At 44.3% G+C, this 14,300-nt stretch overlaps 3 protein-coding genes across 3 annotated transcripts; all 3 read left to right on the top strand.

The window, feature by feature from the left end:
• The first annotated feature begins 630 nt into the window (after positions 1-630).
• Positions 631-2,927, top strand: LOC116208475 (mediator of RNA polymerase II transcription subunit 4). Its single transcript, XM_031541952.1, has 2 exons — positions 631-2,268; positions 2,514-2,927. The coding sequence occupies exon 1, from the start codon at positions 1,013-1,015 to the stop codon at positions 2,249-2,251; it is 1,239 nt and encodes a 412-aa protein (XP_031397812.1). The 5' UTR covers positions 631-1,012; the 3' UTR covers positions 2,252-2,268; positions 2,514-2,927.
• Positions 2,928-4,001: 1,074 nt separating this feature from the next.
• On the top strand, positions 4,002-7,474 carry LOC116208684 (APETALA2-like protein 3). The gene is made up of 10 exons (XM_031542226.1): positions 4,002-5,643; positions 5,777-5,802; positions 5,948-5,978; positions 6,074-6,161; positions 6,253-6,398; positions 6,516-6,560; positions 6,669-6,772; positions 6,858-6,982; positions 7,150-7,269; positions 7,385-7,474. Exons 1-10 carry the CDS (start codon positions 5,180-5,182, stop codon positions 7,472-7,474), a joined length of 1,239 nt encoding a protein of 412 aa, XP_031398086.1. The 5' UTR covers positions 4,002-5,179.
• A 4,104-nt stretch (positions 7,475-11,578) lies between these two features.
• LOC116208106 (L-ascorbate peroxidase 2, cytosolic) lies at positions 11,579-14,179 on the top strand. The gene is made up of 10 exons (XM_031541344.1): positions 11,579-11,721; positions 11,825-11,952; positions 12,265-12,439; positions 12,550-12,615; positions 13,022-13,070; positions 13,176-13,258; positions 13,360-13,439; positions 13,538-13,640; positions 13,777-13,835; positions 13,959-14,179. The coding sequence occupies exons 2-10, from the start codon at positions 11,834-11,836 to the stop codon at positions 13,975-13,977; spliced, it is 753 nt and encodes a 250-aa protein (XP_031397204.1). The 5' UTR covers positions 11,579-11,721; positions 11,825-11,833; the 3' UTR covers positions 13,978-14,179.
• The last annotated feature ends 121 nt before the right edge of the window (positions 14,180-14,300 follow it).

Below are 14,300 nucleotides of genomic sequence, written 5' to 3'. Positions count from 1 at the left end.
GTGTCATTTCCATACAAGCCTATAATAATCAATAAAAATGATACAAAATTATGAGAACTTTTTTTTTTTTGGGGGGGGGGGGGGGTCAAATCAGGTATGCTTTTTATTAATATAAATCATAAGCACATATGAGAACGAGAGAGCCCATTTATAATCGGTGCTTTTGTTGTTCAGTTTTCATTATTAAGAACCAGTCTTTAATGCCCAAAAATCTTCCCTGAAAGCCAGATGCCTTTTGCATTTGGTGTTGTATATATTATCATGAATGTCATGGATGTTAGATCTTCAGCAATGGACTAGCAAATCTCAGCTGTCAAATCAGATATATATTATTCCCATTCTCAAAATGTGTCTAGTATGAGGATAAGCTTCTACTCTTAATTGTAAAACAAAAATTAGGAACATTGGGGCCCCAGAAATTTATCTCCTTAACTAGAGAAGCTTTCTGCCGAGCATAATATGCATAAATGTTAAATTATTCTTTTTTTATAATGATGCAGCGAGAAATGACTAATAATTTTTATTATTTGCTACTCGTGTTTTAATTAGTCTATTCATTCGTATACTTCCGCTTCTTTACACCACGTGGTGAGACATGATCGTCGAACAACTTATCAAAAAATACACGTAAGATGAGAAAAATAAATGGAAAAATTCCCATTCTCATCGTGGATGAAGGCACGGCCCATACACATTTTCAAGACCCAGCCCATTTTTCTTTCTCTGCTTCTACACACTCTCTCTCTCTCCTTGCTCTCGACGACGGTCTCTGGTCTGCAATGGCCACTCCTCCTGCCGCTGCAGCCGTTGGGTTGACGTTCAGGTGAAGTAACAGAGGTGAAAGTATCTTCTCATGGTTCGGTAGTTCTCTAGATTTTCTTCCCTAATCAGCCTGTGGATTCTTTTGCCATTGTTGCCGCCATAGTTTCACCCCGCAAGGCCGAATTGTTCTGCGGAGAAACCCTAATTCTCTGCTAAGTTAAGGTTGTCTGGGTATCTCCGGCTGCTTACAATGTTGCAGCATCAAATTGCTCAATCGCCGGCGAGGCTCGGCCTCACGAACCCTAATTCCCCGTCCCTTCAGAGTCCCCCTCCTCCTCAGCCGCCCCCCAAATTCTCATCCGCCACTCAACAGAATCAGCTCCAACAGCACCCTAACCTCGCTACTACCCCCGCCACCTCCTCGGCCCTCCTCTCCCTCCTCCCACCTCTCCAGAGGGCCCAGTCCCTCCTCCTCCAGATGGCCTCCCTCGCCTCGAGGCTCTTCGAGGTCTCCCCAAACCGCTCGCTCTGGCTCACATCGTTCCGCGGCACCCTCCCGACCTTCTTGCCCTCCCAGTCGCAGTCCGCCGTGGCGCAGGCCCCGTCCGATCAGTCCCCTTCCTCCCCAAAGGAAGTTCTCTCCCTCTTCACATCCCTCCAGACCCAGCTCTTCGAGGCCGTGGCCGAGCTCCAGGAGATCCTCGACCTCCAGGACGTGAAGCAGAAAGTTGCCCGGGAGATCAGGTCGAAGGATGCCGCATTGCTCGCCTTCGCCCACAAGCTTAAAGAGGCTGAGCGGGTCCTCGATGTCCTAGTCGATGATTACTCCGATTACCGCCGGCCCAAGATGTCGAAGTTGAAGGATTCCGAGGAAGACGAATCTTCCTGCACAACCGTGGCTTCTCAGCTGAATCTATCGGATATTATATCTTATGCCCACCGGATTAGCTACACAACCTTCGCTCCACCTGAGTTCGGGGCAGGGCAGGCTCCTCTCCGCGGGGCCCTCCCTCCGGCTCCACAGGAGGAGCAGCTGCGAGCCTCTCAGCTTTACAATTTTGCCGACCTTGATATCGGTTTGCCCAAAACAGTTGAAACCAAGGAGAAGACAGTCGAGCCGATCATCGAGCCAGCTCTTGTGCCTGATGCAAACAACCCTCTTGCAAACTTGGCAGCTATCCAAGGCCTGCTTCCTCCAAATATTACAGTCCCCTCGGGCTGGAAGCCCGGGATGCCGGTGGAGCTCCCAACAGATCTGCCCGTGCCCCCACCTGGATGGAAACCCGGAGACCCGGTCCCGCTTCCTCCCTTGGACTCCCTTGCTGTGCCTAGAGCTGAGGAGACGCAATTACGACCAGTTGCTCCTCCAGGGCCGCGTAGGGAACCTGAGGTTATACAGGTCCGGCACGTCGACCTGGAACTGCCCGATAATTTCGATGACAGCAGCGACTACAGTAGTGATGAGGGGAGCTCCGAAGAGGACGATTGAGACTGACAACTCTGGAGGTGAATGCAGTGCTTGGCCCGATTCATTCTTATTGTCTGTGACATGCTGAGTTATTGCGCCTCGGATGTTATGTATTATCACCGTTGATCTGTCTTAGAGAGTAATAATCAAAGTTGGGTCTGGCATTTACTTGGCTATATGAATTATGATGGGCTCGATTCATCGGTCTTTTGACGTAGTGTTTCCGAGTTTTGCTGGTATAGAATCATCATACCTTGTGTACATATGGCTTTTGTATTCGCAGTCCGTCTTGTTCGTGTCGGAAATCACTCCGTGCCGATACTTCCCGGAAAATTATCATTGAAGCTTTGTTTGGGATTGACGGGCCCCACGATGTTCGCTCAAAAGAAGAGATTTTGGGTGGGAGAGAAGGATTTGTGCGTCTAAATGGGCTGCCAAGAATTCTTCTCCAGGTGCTTGCTCCCCTCCGCAGGACACGGGCAGCGTTAAAAGATCCCCCAAAGTGATCATCATCGCTAATGTGACGTCTCAAGAACATCTAGACAGAGAAAAATGAGGTCTTTACAGTCATTGCCATGTCTGCGATTATGCTTACAAAAAGGTCCGTTCAGAGTAGACTCGATGACGCGAACTTTCCATTTCCTTTGCTCGTATGTCCGTCGTCGTATGAAACCGATGGTATATTATTTCTTAGGAACTGCATGAGGAGACTATTTGAGACAACTAAGAAAAGAATGAACGCGGAATGAAAAATCAAAAACCAAAGATGGAAGTACCAAAGCCCAATGCATCGCAATTCATTTTGGTATCCTAAGCATAGAAAAATCTTTATACTCCTCGAAGTAAACATTCGCTTCGTTCTTTCCCTTCTTTGAATCCCAATAATGTATGTGTGTGTGTGCATTTTATTTGCATCTCAATAACTTGTGTAAGCACAATCCGGATGGGGAACAGATTTCCAAGCTTTGGGTCTAGAAGGCCCCTCTAAATTCAGGACCAGTTGGAACGCTGCAACTTCTCCAAGTGACGGTTTTACATGAAATCCTTCCATTCAAGCTGCAAATTCTTCCCTTCGAATCAAAGACAAAAGAATTCTTTTCACATGAGATTAATTTCTGATCCATTGAACCACTTCTATTTTCATCTCAGAATTGGAGGAGTCGAGAGAAATTCACAGTCTGCCGGGCCTAAGGTTACATACTCATGTTGCGCACAGAAACCGTACATGAGAACTATTCCTCAACCGAGGTTCGACTTGAATTTAAGTAGACCCATTTGGTTTATGAATCTAAATGGTGCACACATAAAAAAAAAAAAAAAAAGAGTATACATTAAAATTTTTTTATTGACTTTTAGAGTTTGTGATTATCTCTTTGATGAGTTTGTACTGCTATGGCGATCTTAATTTAAAATTATATATATTGCGTTGATAATGCCTCTAAGGCCAAAGAGACCGTCATTTACACCCGCTGTGCTTTGCGTCTTGGATCCGCCCCGAATAGAATACAACAGAAGGTCCAAGAGAAAGGCCAAAAAAAAGTAAAAAGGCAAATAACAAATGGGAATACGATGGAGCTGGACGGGACCCGCTTTGACCGGAGGGTCCTCCGGTGGAGGAAGAAAACAGCCACGCCTTTCTTTTCTCCTCTACTATTGTTAGTGGCCGGCGCACAGTACTCATCGTACTGACTGACTGACAGTCTCCGTGTTTAGCCACTCTCTCCCCCCCCACCTCTCTCCCTCTATCACCATTACTCTCACTCACTCCACTCATTTCCTCTTCCTCTTCTCTCTCTCTCTCTCTCTCTCTCTACAGTTATCCCTTTCGTCGTTATGGCTTTTTTGGCTCTTGACGCGGGACGTTTTATGTTTTATTACTATCCTAAGCTGTAGGAGACCAGCCCGAACAAATTGTCATGACTCTTGGTGTAGCATGAGATGGATGATCCCGATTCTCGACTCGCCGAAATTTCAGGGAACGATAATGGCTCGTTCGGTGTAAGTTTTCTCTGTCGTCAATTACTTGTACGGTGGGAAATTTAAATGTTTTTGTAAATTGGTTTCTATCATGGTTATCGACTTCGCGGTAATTGATCATCCTCCTCCGTATGCAAGGTGAGCCAAACTGACAACATTGGTGAGCATCAAAACATGAGGACCCATACCCATACTAGTAATAATCCTATGACGGCCATCAATGGAGCTGGATGCTTCTGGGGCCCCACTGGACATCAATGTGTTTCACGAGTCCATATTTGACAAATAGTTTACGCGATGTGTGTGTATATATACACGTGATGTTATATAATCAGATATTTTTCCACATCTCACGATCATCATTTTCGATATTTCTGTGGTCTCCTATCGAACATCAACCGTAACCGGCCGGGTCACATATGTCCATAGCCTTTCGGGGTTCACCGGAGATAATTTCGATACATTTCCGGCCTAATTCTTTTCGATGGTTCGACGTTGCCGAAGCCCAATTTCCCGGCCATAATTATTTTATTGGAAACAAAATACTTTCTGTTTCTTTTTTTTTTTGGCAGGGGCGCGTAGAGGATACTCGCCAAAAACAGGTGGAAGAGAGTGCTGAATGGTGAATTTGCCCATCCGGAATGGTATAGCCATAGCCATAGCCATAGCCATAGGCAATAGCTTTGCCTACTTTGCTTCTCTCACGTCCCATCCCTTTAAGCCCAGCCCCCCCTCCCCCCCCCGGCCCTTCCATTTCTCCTCTCCTCCTCCTTCCTCCATAGCCAAAACCTCGAAGCAGTATTTTTCTCGCTCTCTCTCATTGAGCATGGCGACTCCCTCCGGTGCCGGCATCTGCCTCGATTCCGCTCCGCCGGCCGTACTCCGCTAACACTGTCGCCTCTTCGTGTCATCTCATCTCTTCACTGTCATTTATATACTCGAGTATTTGCATCATTCCCGGCGGCAGCTACAATGCTGGATCTCAATCTCTGCTTAACTGACTTCGCGCCCGCTGATCACGCGGTCGAGAGCTCCGGGAGCTTCAACTCATCCTCCTCCCCGCTCGTCGACGAAGACGCCAGCTCTCACTCCAACAGTCTCTTCGGCGGCAGTTTCAGCATCGGTAAGAACGGGAGAGACGGAGCTTTGGATGCCGATGACTCAGGCAATGGCTGCTGCGACCGGACCATCCGGCTGTTCCCGATGGAAGGCGGATTCGGCGACGGAGAGAACTCGGATACTGAGCCGAGGAGGCGGAGGTTGGTTTCAGCGGATCACGAAGATAGCGCAAAGCAGAGGATCGGAGCTCCGCTGCAGCAGCAGCAGCAGCAGAGGTCTCTGGTGAAGAAGAGCCGGCGAGGGCCGAGGTCCAGGAGCTCGCAGTACCGCGGCGTCACGTTCTATCGGAGGACCAGTCGTTGGGAATCCCATATCTGGTCAGTGAATTTCTCGTAGGCAGCTCTTTCGCTCGATTTTCTACGTACAACTGAAGTGAGGGATACGATATTTTGTTTGCTCCCCTGGCCATATCTGCACTATACTTAAATCTACTGTTCGTGTTTTCTGCAGGGATTGCGGGAAGCAAGTGTACCTTGGTAAGGAAGATTGTCGTATATGCTGTTGTAAATTCTGAGCTGAACGACTAGTTGCTCCAATAATTTATTAGCCACGGTCTGCTTTCTGTAGTATGATGACTTATTAATGGCCTGAATTTGTTGATCTCGGATTTGGTTCATATAGGGGGATTCGATACTGCTCATGCTGCTGCTAGGTAATTGGTTCGAGGGTGAATACTTCGTTCGAAGTTTAGGTTGATCGCCCAATTAGGTTCAATTAAATTCGTGGGGTTTGTTCATAATCTATCAGGGCTTATGATAGAGCTGCAATTAAGTTCCGGGGACTCGATGCTGATATCAACTTCAATGTTAGTGACTACGATGAAGATATCAAGCAGGTTGTTGGAACTGTGAAGCGTCCACTGTTTTATAATCCGTGATCTCGGGTAGATTTCTGATTGATTGATGTTCCGTTGTCATCTACTGCAGATGGGTAACTTCACGAAGGAAGAATTTGTTCATATCCTACGGAGGCAGAGCACTGGTTTTAGCAGAGGAAGTTCCAAGTACAGAGGGGTGACACTGCACAAATGCGGAAGATGGGAAGCTCGGATGGGCCAGTTTCTTGGCAAGAAGTACAAAATTTCTATAAGTGACTTTACTTTCGTCGTCCACTGCTTATGTGGTCATAGTTATAAACTTGTAAGTAATTGAATGGTGGAAGATTTGGCGTCATTAATGCTTCCCTGCAGGTACATCTATCTTGGATTATTTGATACCGAGATGGAAGCTGCAAGGTTGTCCCGATTCATTTATTCCACATTTTTTTAAAAGTATTCGTGAACTGCCTGTAGTTTCATATGGATTAGTTTAGCTTGATATGCTATTTATTCTCTTTAATTCAGGGCGTATGACAAGGCTGCTATAAAGTGCAATGGAAGAGAAGCAATTACCAACTTTGAAATCAGCAATTACGAAGATGAGGAGATTGGTGAGACTATCAATGGAGGTATGGATCCTTTAAAACAATTATTCGACATGTCTGACATCATGTTCTCCTCGTAGACTGGCCAATGTTGGTTCTTTTGATTTAGAAGGTGAACGGAGTCTTAATCTGAATTTGGGGATCGCTCCCCCTCCGGATGACCGTGACAACTATACCAGCTCCTACTTTCAGCTTCAGTGGGATGATGACATGCCTCGTGACATTAGGCATTCGGTAATTGCATTTCATTACGTATTACATACAAACGAGCATATCCTAAATTGAGGTCTTTGTTTGCATTTTATAGTAGCCGAGCTGTTTATACTGCCTCTTTTCGTATAATTGCCGGTTTGAGTCATTTAATCGACTTAATACCTAATTTATTCGTGCTACTACACCAGAGCGAGAACTTTAACTGCTCGGCAACCCAGGGGGCCCAACCACTTTATGGCCCTGCAATGGTATCGGAATACCCTTTTCATCAGAATGACGAAAAATCAAATTTCTTTCCCTTTTACAAGGTATCTTGATTGGCATTTCTCATTTCATTTTTAATAAGCAAAAGCCTCCTCATTTGACTTTGTGGTAAAAAAACATCACTTGCGGTCTTTTATGTATTATCTACCGTCATTGCAGGGAAAAGCAATAGAGAAGAGGATGGAAGTCCCTTATGGCGGCAAAAATCCAATGCCGTTCTTCTCTACTGCAGCATCATCAGGATTCTAGTTTGCCCTTAGGTCCGGCCTGCTTCGTCTCTACTGAATGGCTCCATCAACATTTCCCGAAGTCTGAGCTATCAATAGGTAAAAGAATATGGCAATGTTACAAGTTTATAACGCGCGGCATGAGAATGGTGGAATAGCCTGAGAAAGGTGGCGTACTGAAGGTTCTGAAGCTTACAGTCTGAGACATTTGGAGAAGGTTCGGTCAACAGGTGTGATTGATAATTCACCGGACCATGCCAGCGCAGGTGCAAATTAGTAATTTTGATTAGCTTTCTTTCGGGTCTTTAGGATTCTCCATAGCGATTTCCACCAATGGAAAAATGTTGCAGCCTCGTACACGATGAATTTTCCCGTTTCTGTTGTTTGCCTAACTTTGAGAAAGTTAAAAATGAACCTATTACTGCATTATGCTTGATACATTCCCTTTGTAATGGAAGACAGCTTTTGCTGTTGGTTTCAGAGTTGAGTTGAGTTGGGTTTTAATTTTAATTGATTTGTAATGATTGTGATGTTGAATTATAAGAAAACAAAATGAATAGTTGAGAGAATTTATTATTAAAAATTGAATTGAATGGTTAAAAAAATTGAAAAAAATGAAAAAATAATAATTATATTGTTGACTTTTGTTGTTTAGTGAGTAGAGTTAAAGATGGAGTTAAAATTTTAAAATCAAATTATGAAATCAAATGGGAGCTTAGAAATGGAACCTATTGAAGGATTGCAGGGAGGGAGAGGGAGAGAGGGAGAGAGTACGTATTCGGAAATGATCCGAACCGAGGATTATGACTAGGACTAGGAGGTAGCTAGATCAGGTAATGTGGGCAATGCTCCAATTCCTGTGATCAATACCGGGCTAGATAGGGATTTGCAGTTGATTCTTTGTGGGTGTTTGTGGTATTCAACATGGAACTTATGTCCGGAAGCTACCCATAAAAAGTAATTAAAAAAAAAAAACTTATGTTCGTAAGCTGAACATATCTCGGTCCCAAGCATTTTTTTTCCCTCAGCAATCAATCATTATCCATTGAATGACAAAATGAGTACAAGATAAAATGTTCAAGAGAAAATTATAAAGACATAAAAATACAGCAAATCATCGAAATAACTGTAAGGGAAAGATAATATGACAAAAACACAAATAATAAATACAAATACAGTATAAAAAATCCTTTTAGGTGTTGTACGTTTGTTTCTGACCTTTTAGAATTAAACTTTATATAGACCCAGTTAATGTCAAGAAGCGAAGCTGAGTACAATTCATATAAAGTTGCTATTATGTGTAAACAAAGAAGTAAAACCAAGAGGGGTCTCGAACCGGTGCTCGGAGCAAGAATTCTTCACAAATCACAATTCTAGATCTAATTAGTCGAATCAGTTCCTAAACAACCCAATCCCTAGATAGTCAAACCAATCAGCTGGACTTATTTAATCGGGTCAAACGAGCGATTATCAACCAGGACAATCAAATTAAATCAATTAGGATACCTGATAGGTTCAAACCAACGACTATTATAGGGGAGTCGAGACATGTAGAAAATCGGCAGAAAACAAGCCACAAAAGCTTGATTTTCGCAAGTGGCGGTTTGATCGATCAAATTAGAGCTATAACTTTTGGCGTGGAAGGCGGGGATACTGTCGTAGGTAGGTGGAGAAGCTATAGACCAGAAGCCGCCACCGGGGGCGAGAAGGAGGTCCGAACAATAACATCGATGCTTTAGGGGCCAGTCGGGTCGGGCCAGATCTGGTCGGGTCTAGTAGTTGGGTCGGTTTGGTCATGCCTGTTAGTTGGGCGAGGTCAAGTCTATGGCTCTACTACCAATTGAGAGAGAGGCGGTCGAATAGAAGAGTTCGCTTCCGTTTTAGAGCACCGCCACCACAAGGAGCAACCCAGTGGCCACCGCTCTCCATCGCAAGCTGGCCGGAGAGGGAGAGGGTATGGGTCGCCGAAGGAGAGAGGACAAAACTATCGTCACAGGACTTCGAGACAGAGAGGAAGGGGAAGGGCTGTTGCAACCTCCGGGATATCCTATTCACCGCCCCGGCACAGGACTCTGCAATGAGACAACAATTTGTGGTGGAGGAGACCCCAAGCCGTCTCTAAGAGCCGCGAGGAAGACCGCCCCGTCACGAATGAGGAAATTGGGGCCGAGACAGAGGTCGACCGTGCAAAGATCCGCCACGGAGAGCATGGTAGCAATGTCGACGAAACCAGCTGCCTTATAAACCTCCGTCGCTATTCAAAAAAAGGAAAAATTGGGGAGGACGAGGGAATGGGAGGAGAGCTACCCAGATCGAAGGCAATTGAGAGGTAGGGGATGGCGGCTTCCTGATCCCAGTGGCGTGGCGCTGGACGTGCCCAACTGGGAGCCGAATGCGCCAACAATGGGGGCTTCTAGGGCTTTTTCCTCTTTTCTTGAAAGCTTGGGATAGAGAAGGAAAAAAAATAACTCCACTTCACTGTAAGCTGAGAAACCATTATATTGTTTGGTAACGAAGTTAAATTTAACTTAATTTAAAATTTTTTTTCTCGATTCAACAATACAATCATTTATTTATTTATCAAATTCTCCGTCGTACATTTTCTTATTTATTATTTGAATTAATTTTTTAATATTAAAAAATTTTAACTATTCAATATTTTTTTTCAATTCAACAATACAGTCATTACATTTTTACTTTATTCTTCAAATTCTCTCATATAAATTTTCTAATTACTTTTTATCATTTTCTCAAATCAAACTCCATTACGAAATATAATAATATAATCCCAAGCATTAGATCAGCTAAGCAGTCATACGGACGAATTTCGATCACGTCGATGCGGCTCTCTCTGTTTGGTTCATACAAATCATGAAGCCTGATACATCGTGCATGGACACTAAACATCCATATATATTCATGCACTACCTCATAAAGGTAACGCCCCCCCCTGACTGACAGACCTGAACTGAACTATTCTAGTGAATCATCAATAAAGCCCCAACTTAAAAGCAAAGCAGAATTCTTGGAACAGTGACGTGAATGTGATTGATGACTCATGGGTAGAGGGAAAGTGAAATCCTATGTATTCCTGTTCCCTACCCGTCCTATCCCTATTCCTATCCTATTTCCCTAAGACTTGTTTGGACATAGCAAAGCTGCATGTCTAGTTTCCCCAGTTCCCACGGCTCCTCTGCACCATTTTCTTTACCCAATTCTTCTCATTTTATTTTACTGTACATTCCTAGTCCCTAACTCGTAGATGATTTTGCGCTTGCTTGTCTATGAGTCGACGCAAATCGCTCAAACATTCCAGACTCCCTTCACATCCGGTTGGGTCTGAATGGGCTCTTATAGCTCTTTTGGCAATGGCGGGCTTGGGCTCAAGCAAGCAATTGACGGGCCAGCCAGGTCGTGCCGAACAAGCATGAAAAAGCCATACGATCACGTCATGTGCTTTCCATGCCTTATCGGGACCAATCATCCATGATGATCGGTAGAAACTATTGAATTCGTCAAGGATCATGTCGTTAATAACTACATCAAGGTTTTTATTCACGCAAGAAATTTCTTTCCAAGAACTTCTACGATCACACGCTGTGATACATTGTGAGTCCAGGGTTTTCCTCGCGAAATCTCATCAACCAATATTCAGAATGTCGAGTCAGTATATTGATCATGCGGCACATCGGCTGAGCCCCGGTAGATCACACCGAGCTTCATCACCAAATACTAGCGAGTAGCGTGTTCACGTGTATAATAATTCCATTTCCATTTAGAAAAACTGCAGCATGGAATGATAGTAACAATGGATAATTGGAATTGGAATTGGAATTGGAATAGCAATTCGGTTCCAGAAATCACTGGCGTGATTTACTTACCAGCCCATGCGGTCATGCCCATCCATCGGTCCAAGTCTAATGCTATCATTTAATTACCAAAAAAAAAAGGAAAGGAAAATAAAATAAAATAATAATAATAACGTCATTAACATTAAAAAAATACTAATCAAATGGAGGGCAGCGACCACGTCCTGCCACGTGGCTCAATCTCATTGGGCGTGGGTCCTTTCTTTCCCGCCACCAGAATGTCCGAAGACCGTTAAATGAATCCAACGGCGGCTACCTCACGGCTAGAACCTTCCCTCCAATAGCCAACTAATATAAATGCACGTTCCTTCCACGCTGCTTTTTCTGTGTTCTTCTCGCGATCATTCCGACCTCCTCAATTGTCCACCTTTTGAATTTGATCCAATTTCGACCCTCCGAGGTTGGTCGATTATGTTCCGCATGAGCCGTCTATCATTCGATGTTTGAGTTCATTATGATCATATATATACATCAGTAAAGTTTTACTTATGATGTGTCCGTAGATTGCCGTGATGGGGAAGTGCTACCCGACCGCGAGCGAAGAGTACAGGGAAGCCGTCGTGAAGTGCAAGCGGAAGTTGAGAGGGCTCATTGCTGAGAAGCATTGCGCCCCGATAGTCCTCCGACTCGCGTAAGTTGAGCTTGCTCTAATCTCCTAGAGCAGAGTCACTGCGCTCGTGGTTTTTTCAGAAAATCCCGATGCTCTTCCAGTCAAAAGTTGAGGGCTGAATCTCATGGAAGAAGAGCTATCCTTTTTGATGTCGCAGTTTTGATTTCCGAGCCGCGTTTATATTTTCGAGAGTGGTCAAAAAGTACTTGTGTGATCGAATGATTTTTCGGTAATGATGGAATGGAAAATGGACAAAATGGAGTTGCTATCTCACAAAGGAATGTTATTCTAGCGATTGGGCTATTTCTATGCGATTCGGGATTTGTGTTGCAGGTGGCACTCTGCTGGTACCTTCGATGTGAAGACAAAGACAGGAGGCCCCTTTGGGACGATTAGGCACCCGGGGGAGCTCGCTCATGAAGCTAACAATGGCCTGGACATTGCCGTGAGATTGTTGGAGCCGATCAAGGAGCAGTTCCCGATCCTGTCCTATGCCGATTTCTACCAGGTATACATTTTCCGACTCGTCTGGTTGATAATTGAAAAGATTAGCTCGCTAGTGGTTTTTGTGGATTTTAACAATTGAAGTCTGACGATTGAGGCTTTTGTTTGTGGAAGTTGGCTGGAGTAGTTGCTGTTGAAGTGACAGGAGGGCCTGAGATTCCGTTCCACCCGGGTCGACCGGTTAGTGAATCCGAATTCTACTCTCGTTGCTCTCGTTATATGCACTTGCGCTCTTACTAGTGGCATACGTAAGAAACAAAGATGGTATGGTTACTACGATAAATTCTTGTGAAAATTTGGAGAAGATCCTGAGGCTTCCCGAGCCCTTATTTCAAGATCTAGTACTTAGGAATACCTAGATGATAACTGCTCGTTTTAGATTTTGTAACGTTATATTGAAAATCGGTATTTTACTTGTATTCCCATTTACGAAAACGTGAGTTTCCCAGGGCCATAACAAGCATCTAGAGTTTCCTGGGAATTCCTGATCTTCTGCTGTCTTTCCGTCCCGAATCGCTGGAACTCTTTGTTCGACATATGTATTAGACTTACCCAAGTCCTCATTCAAGCTTGGCCTTTCTTGCAGGACAAATGCGATCCACCCCCAGAAGGCCGATTACCAGATGGCCATAAAGGTTAGTTCGTATCACACTGAAAATACTTGTAAATTCAGTAACTGCAAGTATGTTGTTATTCGTATTGACTCCTTATTACCGATTTGCTGATGTTTTCTGTTTCAGGCGCGGACCATCTTAGAGAAGTGTTTGGCCATATGGGCCTCAGTGACAAAGATATTGTTGCCCTCTCTGGTGGTCACACTCTGGTCAGTTTACGAACAGAAACCAATACTTTCATGAGTTAGTGAACTGCGACGAGCTATGCTAATTTGTGTTTATGGTGTCTCGGTGCTCTTTGAATCAACAGGGGAGATGCCACAAGGAACGCTCCGGATTTGAGGGACCGTGGACTAGAAATCCTCTCATTTTCGACAATTCCTATTTTAAGTAAGGCTGTAGATACAAATAGTCATATCCGAACTCCGACGACACTACAATGCAATTTTTTTCATTTTCTCGGGTCAATCTAATTCTATTGAATACAGGGAACTCCTCTCGGGAGATAAAGAAGGCTTACTCCAGCTGCCTTCGGACAAGGCTCTTCTCGAGGATCTGGTGTTTCGCCCTCTTGTTGAGAAGTATGCTGCGGTATGTTTCTAACCAATTGCTTCCTCGCGGAAATGTTCATTCTTCCTCAAAAGGACTTTTTGTCTTCGCTTGTGTTTGCTTCTAGCGATGATCTGATTTGGAGGTTTCAATATGTTTTTGACTTGTCTTGGCCTAGGATGAGGATGCTTTCTTTGCTGATTATGAAGAGGCCCATCTGAAGCTCTCGGAGCTCGGGTAAGTTGCAAAAAGATTTCTCGATTTCTAATCTCAAATTCTCAACTTCCACTCTACTGACTGACTGTTATGTCATCCATTCGCACTAACGAAGAAGATGATTCTGTTGCATTCGTGTTTCAGATTTGCAGATGCCGAATAATGGAGATGGATCAATGTTTTGTGACTTGTGGAGCCGAGGAAATCTCCTTCCATGTATTTGTATTTGTCCAACTAAAATTTGTCTTGTGGTACTTCTGGTGTTTCTCGTACTACCCTGTGTGCATTGTCCAAAATCAATGAATGCTATGTAGTTGAATTGAATTCTTATCTTGGGAAGCATATCTTCCGCACATTCACATAAAGCGAGCGTATCTCGGCGCCTATATCTACGATTGTTGTTTGCTCCACGTGTAGGAGAACCCGAACCATACAAAAGCTCAAGGCGCATGCAGTTATATCGGTTTATAGACTGTTATTCTGCTT

The sequence above is a fragment of the Punica granatum genome, chromosome 5 (genome assembly GCF_007655135.1).
Source record: "Punica granatum isolate Tunisia-2019 chromosome 5, ASM765513v2, whole genome shotgun sequence".
Classification (NCBI taxonomy): Eukaryota; Viridiplantae; Streptophyta; class Magnoliopsida; order Myrtales; family Lythraceae; genus Punica; species Punica granatum.
The sequence above is the reverse complement of the archived record's forward strand: the minus strand, read 5'-3'. Positions and strand labels throughout refer to the sequence as shown.